Genomic DNA, 21781 nt, shown 5'->3' on the forward strand with positions numbered 1-21781 from the left:
TCCCTCTCCCCACTTACAGTAATTTTTTTCTCTTCTTATCAGCTTGCTAAAGAAGAACAATTACTATAAGTGATAAGAGGGAGAGGCTGTTTTGCCATTCAAAATGTCTGCTTTTCTTGCCATTCACAGCATTGGGAAAGGGTAGTTATCAGTTTCAACATCTAGTAACTTTGCATAGTTTCTGATGTGGATAAAATTGACTTTACCAGGGTAATGCAGGAGGATAATCAGATGCAGGAGGACGAAGGGGTATTGCACATGAACCCAGTCTGGGAACCAGTTGCGCTCAGCAGCCTGTTTCTGTGCTGTGACCCTTGAGTCAGAAAGTGTCAGTGATGAAACCCTTTTAACTAGAAATTTATAATTTGTATTACTTACAAAGTATGTATGTTTAATTTACCGTATGCTCTGGTTTGCTAAACTCAAAGAACAAAACAATCTTTTTCAAACTCTTTGATTTCCTTAACTCAGTTTCCATACATTGGACCAGGTCCCGGGGGGGTTGTCGATAGCATTTCTCTCCACTCTGTGGCTTTGCTGAATGTTTGTTATTCCCCAGCTCCCCCCATCACCACTTTATTCTTCCTCCCTCCACCATCAGGTTGGGGGCAGTGGTGAGTGGCGTGAGGCACCCCCTCCCACCACAAGCCACTGTTAGCTATGTGAGCAGGCACCTCAGTCAATGCCGCCCTTGCTCTGAACAGCCATCCTTGAGGTGCCAGTCAGTGGTCCTGGGTATAAGATGAACACCTAATCTGACCTAACCCAGACTTAAGAGTGAAGACCTCCAGTGTTTTTATGCCCAATCACTGCTGTAAAGATTTGCCATTGCTCATGGGATAATTCCATTGAAGCCAGAAATAATTTGAGAGGCACTTTTCAAACTGCTGACAAACAGCTTGCCAAGGGCAAATATATTTCTAATGTACTGAACCGCCCCAGATATGGTCAGGTTCTTTGAGCTTCACTCCTGCTTGAATCATTGTGAGTGCTGGCAAGTTCATTGTTCACAAGCATGCAGTCATCACCCAGCCTCAGTGTAGCTGATAGTCTGTCAAGGGGGTGGAAGTGTCAGAAGATTGGAGGCCACAAAATATAGCAAGCAACAGGATTCAGGAGTCCCTGTAAGCAACTCATAAAGTTAATAGGGAGTAGAACATAAAACAAGCCAGCCTGTGGTGTAGTGGCATCAGCACCAGACTTCGAGGAGAGTGGTCCTGGGTTCAAATCTGGCTGGTGCCTTGCACACTTTCCATTCATGTTGGGTTGAGCATCAAGCTAGCAACTCGGCCAAAATGCTAAAGAAACGGGAAAGTTGCCACCCAATGCGCTACAGAGTGCGGAGAGGAGTATTAGAACATACAACAGTATAGTGCTTGTCCTTCAGCCCAGTTGTGACCTACTCTGATCAATATAACCTTTCCCTCCCTCACAGCCCTCCTTTTTTTAAAATTTCATCCATATGGCTATCTAAGAATGTCTTAAATGTAACTGCCTCTGCCATCGCCACAAGGCCAGTAGTGTGTTGGCCTTTACTGCAACAACAAGGAAGCATTGATGCAGAGTAAAGGCTTTGCAGTTGACTGTACCTGAAGCCCTGTGCCCCATTTTAGTTCATAAAGGTTGAGGAGATTAGTGCTTTCACTGAAATGTACAGTGTATCTCAAGGACATTTTGATTTCATTGGATGAGTTTTGGGCGCAGAGGATGGGCACAACGGTAGCATAGCAATAAGTGAACCCTGTTACAGCTTAGGGCGTTCCGGAGTTCGGAGATCAATTTCAATGCCGTTCTGTAAGGAGTCTCTATATGTCCTCCCTGTGCAATGCATGGGTTTTTCCTGGGTGCTGCAGGTTCCTCCCTCAGTCCAAAGACAAACCGGGTAGGTTGTTTGATTACTGTAAGTTGTCCTGTAATCAGGTTAAGGTTAGTTGGGGTTGTGGATTGCTGGAGAGGTTTGGCTCTAAGGGCCATAGGTGCTGACTCCATGCTGTATCGCTAATACCTAAAATAAAGAATTGGTGAAGAAGTAGATTGGGCTTGTCAATGAGTGGCAGAGCAGAATGGAGAGACCATGTGACATAGTCCTGCTCCTCTGTTTGCTCCAACGCTGAAGTTTCAGGCTTTTCCCACTGCCTTCCCACTCCACCTTGATAGAGGTCAGAAACCTTTGGGGAAGATGCCCTTCATGACTCGTGCCTTTCCTTAGGGGAGCCACGTTAGAAGAACTTGAGAAATGTACCTTTTTAAAAAGCTATACTGGGATCTCTGGCCTTTTCATATTGAATATCACCAACATAGAGAGGTCCAACCCATCCCCAAGGCAGTCATTGTGGTTGTTAACTCCTGGAGCATTGATGGCTGTTGGGTGAGAGAAGATCATCACTGAGCAAAGGACGGATTAAATGCAGAGAATGCTGAAGTCCTGGTCCTCCCTGGTGCATGCAGATCGACACTGTGGTTCCTAGTGGATGATTTCTAGAGCTTGTAACACTTGAAAAGTTGCCTGGTGTTAATTATGTGCTTTGCACACAAGATCCCAGTTTATGCCAAATGTCAGAAGCAAATAATAATCTGGGAGCATTGGAACAAGGAGCTGGACCTGTTGACCTTTCCTGTCATTGAGCTGAATCATGGCTGCTCTGAAATGGGCTCCATCCACTAGCTTCGGTTCACTTGCACCTAACAATCTCACAGGCAAAGGTCCATTAAATCAGGCAGTGTGTCTCCATGTTCCCTGGAGTTAAGAAGATGAAAGGTTGCATAATTTAAACATACAAGATACTGAGGGGCCTTCACGTGGTTGAGACGTTTTCACCAGCGGGAGAGTCGCAAACAAGGTCGTAACTTACAAATAATGGGCTGGCCATTTAAAACTGGAGCTGGATCTGCCCCTGAGGGCGGTAGAGACTAGGTGATCACAAATATTTAAAGTGACACAGAAGACACCAGCGTAGATTGACTTTAATCACATTGAAATGGCAGGGCAGGACAGAGTGCCCACTATTTTCTACTGTAGGCTTTTAAATTATTGAAAGACCACCTTGGATCTAATGACCTTTTCTCTCGCTGTGTTGTGAAGAAGTGTGTCTTCTCATCACCCAACTCTTAATTTTAAGACTCTGCACTCTTATTTACAACCAGGAGATCTAATTGCTACTAAGGGATAGAGAACCAGTCTGTTATACAAATATAAGCTCCCAATGAAAATGGTTTTGATTTGATCTGTCCAATCTTTGTTGATTGGAATGCCTTTGTTCTAAAGACATCACTCATTGCACGAGCATTATGATAGTAGTAATGCCTTTCAACCCCAGCAGACATGGTTCACGGTGGGCTAGAGCTGTAATTGAAGTTCAGATGTCCAACTTCCAAGGAGGACCCTTGCTGTTGGCATTGCTCAGCCAGTCATTAGTATAAGACTGACTTCCTCACTGCATTTGGAACAACAGGGCAGTTTTGGATGGTTCATGGAGTAGTCGGTGGGGGGGGGGGTGCGTGAGGGTGATGGGTGAGTGAGGGGCTGGGAGCAGTTCGGAGGGGGGTGTGCATTTAATGGCAGGGTAATTTGCTCCGCAGCCAATGGAGATCTTTGTGGACGATGAGACGAAGCTCACTCTGCACGGCCTGCAGCAGTACTACGTGAAGCTGAAGGACAATGAGAAGAACCGGAAGCTCTTTGACCTGCTGGATGTGCTGGAATTCAACCAGGTAGAGATGAAGACACCCCATCGCCTCCCTTCCCCTTTCATTTGGCTGGGTAGGACTGGGGCAGGTCTCATTGTCATTTAATACAGTGTGGGAATGGAAGGTAGGGCAGTCCTGGCATCTGAATGAAAGGATGACTGGCGCACCGCCACCCACTGTATACACCCAGAATTCGTATATTTACATTTGGTGCAGCAACACGTTATGCAGAGTAAATACATAAATACCAGCATGTAGTTGCAATACAAACAGTAGCACAAAACTGGTATAAAGTGTTTGCAGTGCAGTGACTGTTGTAGTATATTGAGGGGGAGGGCTAGAACGACTGTCCAGATCAACTGCCTGACGGAAGAAGCTTTTAAGATGGGATTTTTTTTTGTTCTTATAGCCCTATTATACTTTCCTATGGGTGGTGGGGTGGAGATATGCCTCTACCAAAGGAGTAAGGTGCTCCTTCTCTCCGCTGGCCTGCAGGTCACCCTTGACCAATGTGTAGTACCTGCTTAGCCCCCTGATCAGGGTTACGTGAAGCCGAGGGAGCAGATGATGGGGCAGCTAGTACATATCACAAGACCTGGTTCTGTGACCACTGACACCAGGCAGACAATCTGTGAAGAGTATTGATAATGGCTGGGGTCCACTATCTTGTAAAGGCACTGCTCAGAAGAAGGCAATGACAAACCATTTCACTGTTGTAGAAAAGTTTGCGAAGAACAATCATGGTCATGAGACCATGACAGTCCACAAGACGCATAATGATGATGATCAGTGCTTTCCACAATTTTTTTTTCCTAAGGACCAAAGGTACATTTCCCAGTTAATGTGTGAGAAATTGGTTTGCAGATTCCCATGGTGCCTGCTTTCCATTGGAATTGGTTTATTATTGTCACATGTGCTGAGATGCAGTTGAAAATCTTAGTTTTTTTATGCCATCCGTACAGATCATTTCAAAATACAAGTTATATAGATGAAGTACAGGGGAAGAGCAAATAACAGATGTAGAAGTTATGAAGTTCGGTACTGTCTGCTGGAGAAATCTCTATGGAGCAGCTGGAGTGGATTTTGTAGGTGGTACATACTGCAGTAGTTCTGAACCTGTAGAGGACAGAATTACTGTTTCATTTGGGGGGTAATGGTCTGGTGGGGTGCTTCGCCTTTGTTAGCATGGATTTCTTGATGGTTATGAGATCATGCTCATCCAGTCAGGCAGAGGCTGTTGCGGCTTCTCTGATTAACTAGCTTTTGTTTCTTTGCAGGTGGTGATCTTTGTGAAATCAGTGCAGCGTTGCATTGCTCTGGCACAACTCTTGGTGGAGCAGAACTTTCCCGCCATAGCCATCCACAGAGGCATGCCGCAGGAGGAGAGGTCAGTGGGGTAGCGAGTGGGCGGTTGAGGGCTGTGATGGCGGCACGGTAGCTTAGTGGATAGTATAACGATAGTACAGCACCAGGGAACCCGGTTCAATTCCCTCAGTAAGGAGCTTATATGTGTTTGCATGGGTTTCCTCTGAATGCTCCAATTTCATCTGAAATTGCAAAGAAGTACATGCTAGTAGGCTAATTGGTCGCATGGGTGTAATTGGGCGGCATAGGCTTGTTGAGCTGGAAGGGCCTGTCACCCTGCTATCTCTAAATAAATAAAGTAGCAAGAGAATAGAACCTGGAGCAGAAATTTAGTCTCAGCATACCTGTGTTGGGTCTTTGAAAGAGCCCTGAAGATTTTGTCCAGGTGCAGGGTTTCGATCTGAAACATTAACATTCCTTTCCCTCACAGCTGCTGCTTGACCCACTGAGTTAGATTGTTTATTGCTTCAGATTCTAGCATCTGCAGTCTTCCCTCTTTGAAAATATTGTCCTTTAAAACTTAACCTGCTTCGTTTCATAAGTACTATTAAACCTCCTCTCTGGATTCCACCCCCCCCCCCACCCCACTTACCCCATTTCCCTCCCTCCAACACTGAAACACCATTTTCAAGTGTTTTCTTCTGCTCCAAAAAAGAGCAAAGGTTCTGTTCCCAGCAGAGCTGTATGGTAACAGGAGGAGGCAATTCCAAGTTAATTTATTATCTAAGTACATATCTGTCACCATATACTACCCTGAGATTCACTTTCTTGCGGACATATGAAGTAGATTAGAGAACTACAATAGTATCAGTGAAAAAGCACACACAAGCAAAGGCTGACAAGCAACCAATGTGCACAATAGCATCTCAATGCCGTTTTTGTCACTGTGACATCATGGCTGATCTGTGATCTAATTCAGTATTGACTAACAGGTATCTATCTGTTTGATATTCAAAATTCCAGCTGCCCCTGGGTCATAAGCAGCTTACTTTTTTTTAACAGACATCCACAAGTTGAAAAATAATTCAAGTTCATTGTCACAGGTGGCTGATGAAGAAGACCTAGATAGAGTGGACATGGAGATGATGTTTCCTGTAGTTTCCTAGAGTTGGAGAGTCTGGGACCGGCGGGCACAGCCTCAGAGTAGAACGATGTTCCTTTGGAACAAAGATGAGGAGGAATTCCCTTAGTCAGTGGGTGGTGAATATATGGAATTCATTGCCACAGACCGCTGTGGAGGCTAAGTGATTGAGTATATTTAAAGCAGAAGTTGATAAGTTCTTGAATAGCAAGGACATCAAGGGTTATGGAAAAGACAACAGAATGGGGTTGAGAGGGAAAATAAATCAGCCATGATGGAATGGCAAAGCAGACACAATGGGCTGAATGGCATGATTCTGATTTAATATCTTATGGTCTTGTGGTCTTATGCAGGGCATAAATGCCATGAAAATTGCATTTTTGGAGCAGCACAGAACATTACAAACATGACACACACAAATCACATCAAATTACATTTTTATTTATTTATTCAGATACAGTGTGGAATAGGCCCTTCCAGCTCTTTGAGCCACGCCATCTAGTAACCCTTCATTTAACCCCAGCCTAATCACAGGACAATTTACAATAACCAATTGGACTGTGGGATGAAACTGGTGCACTCAAAGGAGAAACATGCCATCATGGGGACGGACACACACACACACACACACACACACACACACACACACACACACACACACACACACACACACACACACACTCTCACTCGCACATGCACATGCACATGCACATGCACACGCACACGCACACACCTACATGCGCGCGTGCACACATACACTCACACACACACACACACTCACTCACGCACACACACACTCACGCGCGCGCACACACACACGCGCGCACTCACACGCACACACACACACTCACGCACACACACATCACTTTCAGAACAAAAATAGGCATAAAGCAATAGTGCAAGTTGAAGGCAATGTAGTCTGAGGTAGTGCTGTGGATTTATTTTCAGGTTGGTACAAGAAGCTGATAGCAGTGGGAGCAAAGTTGCTGTTGAACTTTCAGGTGTGGGTCTTCAACCTACTGTACTTCCTGACTAATGGCAACATCAAGCAGAAGGCACAGTCTGGATGCTGGGAGATCCCAATGATGAAAGTCACCTATTGTAGATGCCCCCAAAGGTGGGAGAGCTGTATCCCTGATGGCAGTGATTAAACCAGTCAGAATACACAAAAAACAAATCACATAATATGGTACCATGCTTGTAACTAATGATATCAAAAGGACACATTTGATAACAAAGAGCAATTGCTAAAAGTGGAGAGAAAGGAACCTAGTGCTTGCATATTGGCCTTTTGAATGCAATAATATTATGGGAGGTCATTGGCATGTAGGGATGATCATAAGTCAGGCTTCATAACCTGAGGGTGATCTGTACGAGGTACAGGTATCCCCCGCTTTTCGAAAGTTCACTTTACGTCACTTTGCTTTTACGAAAGACCCTCATTAGTACCTGTTTTCGCTAACCAAAAGAAATCTGAAGTGGATTTTCGCTTTTACGAAAAAAGGCGAAAAGCGAAAATAGCATTCAGCGTTTGTTTTGCAGTGAGTCATTACTGTATAGAGGCAGCACGCACCCCGGGCAGCAAAAGTGGCACTGCCAAGCTCCTTCCCCGGGAACTTCACTCAGTATCTCAGTATCAAACCACCACAGCTTTGAACTGTGTCTGTGAGCATCTGTGCTTTATCTCGATTTATTTTGTGCATCCGTTAGCAAGATGTGTCCTAAGGTATCAGAAAAGCCTAAGAGAGCTCGTAAGGGTGTTACGCTTAGCGTAAAACTGGACGTAGTTAAGCGTTTTGATCGTGGTGAACGAAATAAAGACATAGTGGTGCATTGAACTTGCCTGCGTCCACCATGTGTACTATTTACACGCAGAGAGAATCTTGAAAGCTGCCGATGTTACTATTGGTTCTGCTAGTAGCAAAGTGGTCTCTTTTAGTTGGAATCCAGTAATGGATAAAATGGAAAGTCTATTGCTTGAGTGGATTGATGAGTGTACAAAGCGTGGTGTTCCGTTAAGTTATCTTATACTTAAGGAGAAATCAGTCAGTCTTTCCAATTCTGGTAAGTGAAACTACACTGTACATACATTATTTCTACTTTATATAGGCTGTGTATTTATCATATGCTGCATTCAATTCCCTCGTCTAAATCATTAATACGTATTGTAAACAACTGGGGTCCCAGCACTGAGCCTTGCGGTACCCCACCAGTCACTGCCTGCCATTCTCAAAAGGTCCCGTTTACTCCCACTCTTTGCTTCCTGTCTGCCAACCAATTCTCTATCCACATCAATACCACACCCCCAATACCATGTGCTTTAAGTTTGCACACTAATCTCCTGTGTGGGACCTTGTCAAAAGCCTTTTGAAAATCTAGATATACCACATCCACTGGCTCTCCCCTATCCACTCTACTAGTTACATCTTCAAAAAATTCTATAAAATTCGTCAGACATGATTTTCCTTTCACAAATCCATGCTGACTTTGTCTGATGATTTCACCTCTTTCCAAATGTGCTGTTATCACATCTTTGATAACCAACTCTAGCATTTTCCCCACCACCGATGTCAGACTAACTGGCCTATACATTACCCTTATTAAGTGCCTTTTCCAGCTCCCTTTGCAATCTCAAGCCCATATCTTGGCTACTACTTGAAGGCCTATATATGATTCCCATAATGTGTTTCTTTTACTCTTGCAGTTTCTTAACTCCACCCACAAAGATTTGACATTCTCTTACCAGCAGAGCCACACCACCACCTATACCTTCCTGTCGGTCCTTTCAATACAAAATATATTCTTTGATGTTAAGCTCCCAATTATGGCCTTTTTTCAGCCGTGATTCAGTGATGCCCACAACGTCATCCCGACCAATCTGTAATCGCACCACAAATTCGTCCACTTTATTCCAAATGCTACACATGCAATTAAACACAGCATCTTCCTTCACCCTGCATTCTTCGCTCATTTGAGTTTCGCCTCTGGTATAATTTAACTTCTTGCTCTGTCTGCATTTGTACCCAGTCACTGCCTGGTCCTGCTTTACATTCATGTTATATCCATCATCTACTGAGACCTGCTGGCTTATCCTCAGCTCTATCAGACTGGTTCCTATTCCTCTGCCATATTTGTTTAAACTACTCCCAATAGCTCTAGTAACACTGCCCACAAAAAAATTGGTCCCTTTCGGATTCAAGTGCAACCTGTCCCTTTTGTACAGGTCACACATGCCCCAAGAGAGATTCTAATTATCCAAAAATTGGAACCCCTGCCCCCTACCACACACTTAACTGCCACATTTATCTGCCACCTTATTCTATTCCTGTCCTCACTGTCGCATGGCACAGGTGGCAATCCTGAGATTGGTACCCCTGAAGTCCTGCTTCGCAACTTCCTTCCTAATTCCCTGTATTTTGTTTTCAGGACCTCCTCCCTTTTTCTACCTGTGTCATTGGTACCAATATGCACTATAACCTCTCTCCCTCCTTTTTCTGGACATGTTCAGAAACATTGCAGTCCCTGGCACATGGGAGGCACACTACCATCTGTATTTCTTTTTCACGTCTACCGTATTGCCTATCTGCCCCCTCCTAACTATAGAGTCCCCTATTACTGCTGCCATCCTCTTCAGTTCCCTACCCTTCAGAACCACAGGGTCAGATTCAGTGCCAGAGGTATGGCTGTTGTTGCTTCCCCCGGTAGGTCCCCCTTCCAGCAGTACTCAAAATGGAGTATTTATTGTTGAGGGGGATGGCCACAGGGGTGCTCTCCACTATCTGACTTTCTCCCTTCCTTCCCCTGATAGTCACCTATTTATCTATCTCCTGTGGCCTCTTCACTTGCCCTATCAAGCCAAAGATCATAGAGCTGCAGCTCCAGTTCCTGAACGCGGTCTCTAAGGAGTTGCATCTCAATGCACTTGCTGTAGATGTGGCCATCGGGTGGCCGGGAGGCTGGTAGTCTCCTGGAAATCCCCCACCTGACACCCAGAACAGAACACTGGTCCTGTAGACATACTCCCAACTCTCTCGAGTTAAGTAAGAAATAAGGAATGAACTTACCTACTTACCTTGCCTCTGCCTGTTCTCGTCAAAACCCTGTAGAGCCAAAGCCTTACCACCCTGACTCAGACCAATCCAATGATGACTGTTCCTATGATGACCGTTCTGCTAGACAGCACTCAGAAGAGCTTAGAAGATTGAAGGGTAGGGTCTGGTTGAAACCTACTAAATATTAAAGGCCTAGATAGAGTGAAAGTGTAGAGGATGTTTTCAATCATGGGAGAGTCTAGGACAAGAAGCCACAACCTCTGAATAAAAGGACGTCACCTTAGAACAGAGATGAGGAATTTCTTTAGCCAGAGAGTAGTGTATTTGTGGATTTTATTGCCATATGGCTGTGGACGCCAAGTCATTTGGTCTATTTAAAGCGAAAGTTGATAGGTACTTAATTAGTAAGGGCATCAAAGGTTATGGGGAAAAGACAGGCGAATGGGTTTGAGAGAAATAATAAATCAGCCATGATGGAATGGCAAAGCAAATGCAATGCCTAAATGATCTAATACTGCACCTATATCTTATCATCCTGTGGGCATAGTGGACAGAAGAGCCTGTTTACCTCATCGACTTCAATGTGTACTTGACCAACTTCCTATCCCCTCTCTGTGTCCTGTCAGTGGGCAGTTCAGCTGCCCTGCCCTTTGCATCAAGTGATGGCCGTACCTTTCCTGATGGAAAGGGTTATCTGTCAATGGTTGTAGCAGGAAATTCCAGTGTCCCTTTTCTGGGAGACAACGATGAAGCAGAAGTTTCTATCTACTTTCCATCTACGGCGGTTTTGTTTTAAACGCCCAAGTCCAACTCTGAATTTTCCCTTGGGATTTGTTTTCTTTATTTCTGCAGGCTGTCCCGATACCAACAATTCAAGGATTTCCAGCGGCGGATACTGGTAGCCACCAATCTGTTCGGCCGGGGTATGGACATCGAGCGGGTGAACATCGTGTTCAACTACGACATGCCAGAAGACTCAGACACCTACTTGCACAGGGTACCGTGCCCTTCAGTCTGTCACTGGAGTATGGCGCTATTCATTTCACTGCTGTGAACTTTGCACTCATTCCCTCATACCAGTGCATGGATTTCTGGGTTTGGAGGTGGGATTAGTCAGCTTGTCATCATGCCCATGGACTACAGGGCCTGTTCCTGTGCTGTACCATTCTTTGCACACCAACTGGGCTTGCGAAGGCAATACCCCAGGAATAAATAGTATCTTTACAGGTGACAGACTGGGAACAGGTTATAGTCAGGGTACCTGTGGGAGCCAGTAGGTTTGTAAAAGATGTGAGCATATGATCTGGCTCTAGAGATGTGGTGAGAGATAAAGAAAGGGGAGAGAGGTGTCAGAGATAGACCAAGTAAATTTGAGGCATGGTGGAAATCAGAGGCAGAGTATTCCTTCCTCTCCTTCACCTCCTTACTCTGACCCCTTCCTATCCAGTCCTGATGAAGGCTCTCAACCAGAAACATTGATTCTGTATTCCCCTCCATAGATGCTGAGCTCTTCCAGCATTTTATGTGTGCTGGGGGAGCGACGTTGATGCAGGCCAAAGGACTGAATGTTTCTTCTCAGTTGGTGTGTGGGAGTCCCCATCGGTGGGACTCCACGGCAGTGCAGTGGGGGTCATCCACACAGAGACAGATGCATATCAGCCAGTGTATCACCAAGGTGATGCCAGTCTACGGCTGATCTGGGGTCATTTTTTTTCTTCTTCTGAATTTTATGGCGGTTGACAGTCTAACTTTAAGGTGCTTTAGTGCCACCAACTGGACTGGAGTGCGGTGCAATTGGGGGGTGGGGTGGAATCCTTACTACTTTTCTTTCAAATGAAAGCTAAGTTACCCCAAAAAGCCCTATAGTAATGAAAGACGATACTGTACATTAAATTATAGTGATTCCCATCTGGGCTCATTTACTAAACTTGTGAATAACACTGCCTATGACATAGGTGGCGAGAGCTGGTCGGTTTGGGACCAAGGGGCTGGCCATCACCTTTGTGTCAGATGAGAATGATGCCAAGATCCTGAATGACGTGCAGGACCGGTTCGAGGTGAACATTAGTGAACTGCCCGATGAGATCGACATCTCCTCATACAGTAAGTGCCAAGCACATTCCCACAGAAGGATTGGGAAGGATGAGTGTGGAGAGGCTTGAGTTATCTTCCAATTACAACATTGAAAAGGCCTTTGGACAGGCACTTGGGGTTGAGGAGGAGATAGAAAGAAAGGATCAGCCATGATTGAATGGCGGAGCAGACTCAATGGGCCAGATGGCCTAATTTGCTCCCATGTCTTATGGATAGGAAAGGCGTTGGATGTGGGCAAATAGGGTTAGTGTGGATGATTTAGGCTGAAAGGGCATTCCAAAAGGTGCTGCTTAAGAGACTTAAGTGAAATAAGGATGCATGGAGTTCGGGGTAATGGACTAGTTTGGGTAGACGATTGGTTAATCACAGTGGAAGACAGAGTTGGGATAATGGGTGTTTCTCTGTTGGCTGTCAGTGGTGTAGGGGTCGGAGCTGGAGCTGCAGTGGTTCACAATGTACATTATCCATTTGGAAGAGGGCACTGAGTGTAATGTATCAATGTTTGCTGATGATACTAAATTGCGTGGGAAAACAAATTGCACAGAGGATGAAGAGTTGCAGAGAGATCTAGATAGGTCAAGCGAGTGGGTAAGGGTCTGCCTGTGTGACTCTCATATCAATGCCTCCGTGGATGTTGCATCCTAGCTGCCTACGTGATACACAAGCCAGGGCAGTACAATATGGAGAGCAAGCTGTTGCCCATGTAGCATGCTCTCCCTTCACACAGTTGCTGTATCCATAGGAACAGCAGAGACTGATACAGTTCAGCACCAGTGGCATCACAGGAGTAGCCAGTGAGCGTTGAACTCAACGTAGGTCTGCCTTAGGGACTCCAGATTCAGATTTTTCCCTCAGTGTTTATTCCCGAAGCCTTCTCCATGAGTGGGTATAGCTGCAAGACAGTGGTTGTTGGAGATCAGCGTTTTCTTTTCCTAGATGAGCTGTCAACCATGGCTGTCAAACCCCATCTGCTGAAAGCAACTGGTTATAAGGTGCCAGTAACCTGTCTTTGCCTCTTCTCCTGTTAGTTGAAACGGTTCTGGCAGGTCTAGAAGCTAAGTCGCGTGTGAAAGCCTTGTTTTCAGAGGCTTTTTGAGACGCACGTCATTGGGAACATTTAAAGTAGTGGTCGCCAACCAGTCGATCTTTGAGACTTTCCCACTAGATCCCGAAAAAAAAAAGAAAAATAAATACACAAATACTGTTGAGAGATTGTTTCCGAGTTGCGGGGTTTTAGTTCCTTACTTTCTGTCCAGTGTGCATGCGTGTAGCTCCCCCGCACTACACAGTGTACTTCAGTGGTCCCCAATCACCAGGCCGCGAGGAAACGATGAGTCAGCTGCACTTTTCCTCATTCCCTGTCATGCTCACTGCTGAACTTGAACGCACGCGAGGTCATCAGTCGCCTAAACGCAATGACACCCTTGCGCCAGTGTTTGTCTTGCGCGGCCGGCGGGAACCGCCGATGCTACTGGCCCAGAGCACGGCCGGCGGGAAGTGCCAATGCTACTGGCCCGGAGTGCGGCCAGCGGGAACCGCTGATGCTACTGGCCCAGAGCACGGCCGGTGGGAGGTGCTGATGCTACTGGCCCGGAGCGCGGACAGATGGGTGCCGCCTCTGAACCTGTTTAGCACACCGCATGTTCGTGGGGAACCCGGTGCTAAAATATTCACAGATGGGCTCAGGGTTTCGTAAGTAGCAGAGCAGCTACCCCGCTGCGATCTACTGAAACAAACTTTTGTCGGCCAATAGATCCTACAAGGGGGGCGGGCGCGTCCTCTTGCACTCCTCACTCGGTCGGTCGCTCTCTCCAGACAGCGACCGCTGCAGCCCCGGCACAGGGACCTCCGGCCCTTACCTTGTCCTCTCACCCGACCCACGACCAGCCGCACCTGGCCAAGGCGTCTGACGGCGGGCGGGAGGCTGGAGTTCGGGACTGGAGGCTGTCTAATGAGGCAATGAAACCCTCAAAACTGCTTCGGTACCCTGAGTCCAAGCACCCTGCACTTAAAGACAAACCCGCTGAGTTTTGTCAGCGGAAAAAACGTGAGCAAGTGGGACAGAAGCTAAGTGCCGAGAGCCGCAAAAACTAAATTGCGGAATAGACTGGACATAAGGAACCTGCTTCAAGTATTGCTGTATTCCCATCGTGTTTAACACCCCCCCCCCCCCCAAGTCGGCTGGTCCGCGAGAATATTGTCAATATTAAACCGGTCCGCGGTGCAAAAAAGAGTGAGTACCCCTGGTGTTTATACATTATTTCTTCTTCCGGGTTGCAGGGTTTTACTTCCAGTCTTTTCTGCCCAGTGTGCATGCGTGTAACTAATAGATCTGGGGTCGATCTTGCCTTTCACTAAGGCCAAGGTAGGGGATCTTGGGCTTAAAAAGGCTGGTGACCACTAATTTAAAAGGTAGTAGGAGCACATCCCCATCACCACCCCTGGGTGTAACAACCTTAAGGTACTCAGGTGCATTAAAACATTGGTAAATGCAAGGTCTTCCACTTTGGAAGGGAAAATAGAAGGCCAGTTTATTATTTAAATTGTGAAAGACTGCAGTGTACTGTTAATGTAGAGGGACATGGGAGTGCTTGTGCATGAATTACAATAAGTTGGTTTGCAGGTGCAACTGGAATGTTGGCCTTTATTACTGAAAGGAATGAATTTAAGAGCAAGAAGGTTATGCTGCAACTGTACAGAGTACTGATGAGGCTGCACCTGAAGTACTGCATGCAGTTTTGGACTCCTTACTTGGGGAAGAGATACTGGCTTTGAAGGTGGTGCAGAGGAGATTCACCAGGTTGATTCCAGGGATGAGGGGGTTAGCCTATGAGGAGAGATTGAGTCGCCTATGACTATACTTGCTGGGATTCAGAAGAATGAAAAGTAGTCTAATAGAAACATAAAATTATGACGTGGTTAGATACGACAGTGTTGTTTCCACTGCTTCCACCAGCTGTCAGAAAGTATGTTCCAGGTTCCAACCACCCACCAGTGGGGGGAAAACAAATCTTCCCCGATCTCTTTTAAGCATCTTAGACCTCTCCTTAAACCTCTGCCCTTTAGTTTAGAATCTCCTACTATGGGGAAAAAACTGCAACTATTTATGCCATTCCTAATGTTATAAAGCTTGATAAGTTCACTCCTTGGCCTCCTCTCCAGGGAAAATGTCCCCAGCTTGTTGAATACTTCTGTTTATCCTTTTCACTCCTGTCTCCCTTCTGCACAAAGCCAGCTTCATCTTATTGCATCCATCCCGAATGTGCTTTGCAAGTCATTTTCCATGCCAGTGCAGATGATATTTCTCATACAAAGTCTCTTTCCCAGTCCAATTATCTTTTAACTATTGCCATTTCCAAAATTAGATTATTATTGCGTATATCTTTCGTTCTGAGAGAATTTTAAGTAATGCACCTTTTGGCAAAATGTAAGAATAAAATTCAGCCCCACATCTGTTGTGTTGCTTGTTAACACAAAACATTTCACTGTCTGTTTCAATGTACATGTGATCAATGAATCTGAATCTTGCTCTGTAATTTAATGACATCTGGTTTTTGCAATTTCACCAAGATCTTAGACTTCTCAATAGTCCAGACATCTGTCTTGGTACTGAAAATATCAGCATCTTTGTGGAAATATTGTACTGGCAATCAGCCCAAGGTCTGAAAGGTCTCAAACCCTCACCACCTGGGACTTGCTCTCTTCTCATTGCTACAATCAGAGAGGAGATGTAGGAGTCTGAAGACCCATGCAATGTTTCAGGAACAGCTTCTTTCCCTCCACCATCAAATTTCTGAATGGTTCATGAGCCCATGGATCCTCTATTCCATCTTTTCACTATTTATTTCATTTATTATTTTTAGACTCAGAACACTACAGCACAGAAACAGACCCTTCGGCTTTTCGAGTGTGTGCCAAACCATTAATCTGCCTAGTCCCATCAACCTGCACCTAGACCGTAGCCCTCCGCACCCTTCCCATCTATTATCTATCCAAATTTCTCTTAAATGTTGAAATCTACCCCATATCCACCACTTACATTGGCAGCTTGTTCCATACACTCACCACCCTCTGAGTGAAGAAGTTCCCCAAAATGTTACCCTTAACATTTTTTCCTTTTCTCCCTTAACCCATGACCTCTGGTTTAAGTCTCACCTAAACTCAGTGGAAAAAGCCTGCTTGCATTTATCCTATCTTGTAATTCTGTATACCTCTTGTCTAATCTCCCCTCAATCTTCTATGTTCTAGGGAATAAAGTCCTAATCTATTCAACCTTTTCCTGTAACTCAGGTTCCTCAAGTCCTGGCAACTTCCTTGTAAATTTTCTCTGCACTCTTTCTATCTTATTTAGTGTACATCTTTCCTGTAGGTAGGTGACCAAAACTGGATACAATACTGCAAATTAGGCCTCACATTCGTCTTATATAATTTCAGAATAACATCCCAACTCCTGTACTCAGTACTTTGATTTATGTAGATCAATGTGCCAAAAGCTTTCTTTATGACCCTATCTACCTGTAACACTACTTTCAAGGAATTATGGATCTGTATTCCCAGATCCCTTTGTTCTACCGCTCACTACATAAGACCTACCCTGGTTTCTCTCGATACCTCACACTTGTCTGCATTAAATTCCATCTGCCATTTGTCAGCCCAGTTCACCAGCTGGTTTAGATCCTGCTGCAAGCTTTGATAGTCCTCCCTGCTGTTCACTGCATCCCCAATCTTGGTGTCATCTGCAATTATGCTGACCAGTTCACCACATTATCCAGCTCGTTGATATAAATGTCAGACAATAACTGACTCAGCATTGGTCCCTGTGGCACACCATTAGTCACAGGCCTCCAAAGAGGCAACCATCTACAACCACTCTCTGGCTTCTTGCACAAAGCCAAAGTCTAATCCAATTTACTATTTCGTCTTGAAGACCAACTGACTAAACACCCTTGACCAAACTCCCAAATGGGACCTTGTCAAATGCCTTTACTAGTGTCCATGTAGACATCATCCAGTGCCTTGTCTTTGTCAACTTTCCTGGTAACTTCCTCTATAAGATTGGTTAGACACACCTTACCACGCAGAAAGCCATGTTGATTATCCCTAACCAGTACCTATCCAAACACTTTCCCACTACTGATGTCAGGCTCTTTGGCCTATAATTTCCAGGCTTATTTTTAGAGCTTTTCTTAAACAGCAGAACAATATTAGCTGTCCTCCAATCCTCGTTCACCTCACCCGTGGCAAGGATGATTTAAGTACATTCTGCTACACCCCCTGCAATTTCTGCTCTAGCCTCCCACAGGGTCCAAGGGAACACATTATCAGGTCATGGGGATTTATCCACCCTAATCTTCCTCAAGACAGCAAATACCTCCTCCTCTGTAACCTCTATGACCTTGCTGCTCCATTGCCACTGTGTCTGTCTTCCAAGTAAATACAGATGCAAAAATCAATTTATGATCTGCCCCATCTCTTTTGGCTCCGTGCATAGATTACCACTCTGATCTTCCAGAAGACCGATTTTGTCCCTTGCTATCCTTTTACACTTCATATATCAAGAAGCCCTTGGGATTCTCCTTCACCTGCTTGAGCAACCTCATGTATTCTTTTAACCCTCTTAATTTCTTTCTTAAGTGTTCTCTTGCATTCCTTTAGTACCTCATTTGTTCTTGCCTGCCTGTATCTGCTGTGCACGTCCTTTTTCTTAACCAGGGCCTCAATATCTTTCAAAGAAGAAGATTCCCTTAAAGCTGTTCTTTTTACCTTTTATTCTGACAGGAACATACAAGCTTTGTACTCTCAGAATTTTATTTTTGAAGTCCTCCCACTTAACAAGTACACCTTTGCTAGAAAACAACCTGACCCCATCCATACTTGCCAGATCCTTTCTGCTATCATCATAGCAATTGAATCTCAACCTTTCTCTAATTTAGAATCTCAACCTTTCTCTAATTTAGAATCTCAACCCAAGGACCAGACATATACTATTCCATAATTACCTTGAAACTAATGGCATTATGATCACTAGATGCGACGTGTTACCCTACACAAACTTCTGCCAACCGCCCTGTCTCACTCCCTAACAGGAGATCTAGTATCACACTCTCTCTAATTGGGCCATCTATATACAGATTAAGGAAACGCACCTGAATGCATTTAAAAAAAAATCTTCCCATCCCCAGCCAATTTGTGGAAAATTAAAATCAGATAATATCACAGCCTTATGGTTCTTCCAACAGTCTGTGATCTCTCTACAAACTTACTTCTTTAAATCCCATGGTCTGTTAGCTGGTCTGTAATATAATCCCATTAATGTGGTGTTACCTTTCTTATTCTTCAGTTCTACCCAAAAACCCTCACTAGACAAGCTCTGCAGTCTGTCCTGACTGAACACTGCCTTAACATTTTCCCTGAGTAATAATGCCGCCCCTCTGACTCTTATCACATCTAAAACAACAGAAACCCGGAACACTGCGTGGCCAGTCTGTCCCTCCAGCAACCAAATATCTCTAACTTGTGGTAACTTTTCTTTTGTCTTGCACTGTACTGTTGCTACAAAACAACATTTCTCACCATAAGGGAGTGATGATAAACCTGATTCTGATTAACTGTTACTCCTTTCATCAATGCTGCCTGACCAGCTGAGTATGTCCAACATTTTAAGTTCAAAGTTCAAGGTTGCATACTACCTTGATATTCTTGCAGGCATTTATAGGAAAAAGTACAATGGAATTTTACAAGAAATCTTACATAAAGTTTGACCAGGAACCAGTGTGCAAAAGAAATCAAACTGTAGATAAAAGTTTAAGCTTGAAGCTTCTTCAGGTGCTTTGGAATAGCCCAGATTGCTAGCCAAAATGGTGGATATGCAGGTATAGAATATTTTTAACAGTTAGCCCCACTTTAACTCTTTTTCACTCCCCATTCCCCTCTCTTCTCTTGCAGTTGAGCAGAGCAGATAGATGTGAGACCACACATCCCGCTTTTATCGCCATGGGTTGAAGATCGCCAAGTCTGACACTGTGGACCACACCATTTTACATTGATGTGCGTTCACCAGCATTGACAATGGAAATGGCTGAATGTAAATACCATGTGTTTAGCTGCACTTGACAAGTGACATAATTCCGTATAGTTTCATAGACTATTTTTAGAATTATTTTCCCACCTTCCTTTATTTGTGGTGAACTGTGTTTGCATGGAGATTTTGAGTGGCATTTACACTACATTATCCTTACCTGGCGCCGAGTATTTGAGTAGAAAATGTGTTCCAGTGATAACAATTAAAGAGAAAAAAATCCTTGGTACCAGGAACTTGTGTTGTTCATCATCTCTGTTACCCCTCGTGCCCTCTCCTGAAGGCTTTTGCTGAGGTTTCCACTGGATGACCACTCTCTGCGCAAGGACTGAGAAGCCAGTCAGGTTTTGCAGGCAGCTCTGGACCTTCTTTCCCATCCTCATGAGGGACAAGCCCCAACGCCCTGGGCAGTGTTTTTATAATTCCTCCCATTTCATACCCGGCTTTACTTGAGGCCAGATGGACCCAGCAACAGCCAAGATCAAACAACAAGGTGATGCTAAGTCAATTTGACTGAAAAGATTGAACACAGTGCCTATTTATGATCCCTGCATGATTTTTGCACTTGGAGAGCGAAGGAGAAGCGTTACTTGTAAACCCTGGAGCAGCAAAGAGAGGTATGAGTTGCCGGACCTAATCTGAACACCTCCATGGTAAATTATCATCTGTTACATATTCAAGAGATTTCCAAGGCATCAGAAACACAAGGTCTTTCAATTTTATTTAGATATTTAATAAGATCCTAGTTAGTAGTCTGATCTTGGTCTCAAGATTACCCTCAGCTCCCTTATAATACAAAGATCCACCTCCATTTCGATTGGGTTCAATGGCTCCACCTCTCGAGTCGAGAATTCCACAAATCCGCTAAGAAAAGAAATTCCACTGTGCCGCAGTGTGTAGAGACCGATGTTCAGTTCTGACCTTAAGCGCTGTGGGTATGATGGTTACACGTTCTCCTTGTTACCGCGGGTGCGCCAGTTTACTCCCACATCCCAATGATATGCGGGTCTGCAGATCAGTTGACTGCTGTAAATTGCCCCTAGTGTGTGGGTGAGGGATAGATTCTCAGGGTAACTGATAGGGAGTGTGGGGGAGAATAAAAATGTAAAATTAATGTTAAGGGATGATGGTTGGCGTGGGCTGAAAGACATGTTTGCCAGTTGTATGTTTCTAGGACACTGAGCAATTCTGGCACTTTGGGAAGGAAAAGATGGCCTTTGACAAATTGTATCAGAGAATGCAACGTAGATCTTTTTTTATCCAGACTTGCCGAAAACATTGACTGTACTTTTTTCCATAGATGCTGCCTGGCTTGCTGAGTTCCTCCAGCATTTTGTGTGTGTTGCTCGGATTTCCAGCATCTGCAGATTTTCACTAGATCTAGATCTGAAGGGTGCACATTTGCCCTCAGATCCCATCCTTACCAAGGCATAAGAGTACCATGACATGGAAACGTGCCTTTGGCCCACTGAGTACACATCAATCATTAACACGGATCCCATTTGGAGCGGCATGGTAGCATAGTGGTTAGCACAATGCTTTGCAGTACCAGCGACCTGGATTCAATTGTTGCCTGTAAGGAGTTTGTACGTTCTCTCCGTGACTGCGTGGGTTTTCTCTGAGTGCTCCGGTTTCCTCTCACAGTCCAAATAATTGGAGGTTAATTGGTCATTGTAAATAGTGCTGTGATTAGGCTAGAGTTGCTGGTCAGCACAGGCCTACTCCACACTGTATCTCAATAAATCAATTTCCATCAACTCTGCCACCTAGATGTCGGAATATCACTGGGATGTCAGAAGAAAGTGGAGCCCTGGTAGTGGGGCAGTTGTCGGCAACTAACGCGGACACAGAGAGAAGGTGCAAACCCCACCAGAGCAGTACCCGGGGGTGGGGATGTGAGGCCCTCTGGTGCTTGCTGTGCCACCCTTTTGTCCATCAATATGCCCAGGTTATTGGCTTCTCTAGGTCCTACACGTTCAATGTGTCAAGACCTGTCTCCATTTTGTCCATCTTAATAAATGTCTGATTTGCTCTGAAGGAAACTATCCCAAACTAACCACTGCTACTTTTCTGCAGCCCCTGATAAATCCTGAAATCAATACAGCCTCTAATGTTGCCCACACTATCCTGCAGAGATCACAGTGGTAGGTTGACAGGAGTCTGAGCGACAGAAGAAGTGTCTGACTTGTGACTTTACTCATCCTACTTGCTGTTTAGCCACCAACGATAAACATCAACAGAATAAAACTGCAGAAGCTGGAAATTCAAAGCCACACACACACGCACACGCACACACACACATGCACACAGACTCACACACATGCACACTCACTCACTCACACACATTCTCTCTCTCTCTCTCTCTCTCTCTCTCTCACACTCACATACATACAAAATGCTGGAGGAATTCAGCAGGTCAGGCTA

General features: G+C 44.9%; 1 protein-coding gene across 2 annotated transcripts in view; it reads left to right on the plus strand.

Annotated features, from left to right (window-relative positions):
* The window catches only part of LOC140718318 (spliceosome RNA helicase DDX39B), a 44250-nt gene extending 24657 nt beyond the window's left edge, over positions 1–19593 (plus strand). For both annotated transcript variants that reach the window (XM_073031899.1, XM_073031889.1), the window contains exons 7-11: positions 3580–3711; positions 4965–5074; positions 11038–11182; positions 12141–12288; positions 19225–19593. In XM_073031899.1, the coding sequence (XP_072888000.1) occupies positions 3580–3711; positions 4965–5074; positions 11038–11182; positions 12141–12288; positions 19225–19241 (552 nt within the window). In that variant the 3' untranslated portion in view covers positions 19242–19593. The remainder of the gene's footprint in view (positions 1–3579; positions 3712–4964; positions 5075–11037; positions 11183–12140; positions 12289–19224) is intronic.
* Positions 19594–21781: the final 2188 nt, after the last annotated feature.

Source organism: Hemitrygon akajei, chromosome 2 (assembly GCF_048418815.1).
Source record: "Hemitrygon akajei chromosome 2, sHemAka1.3, whole genome shotgun sequence".
NCBI classification, from domain to species: Eukaryota; Metazoa; Chordata; class Chondrichthyes; order Myliobatiformes; family Dasyatidae; genus Hemitrygon; species Hemitrygon akajei.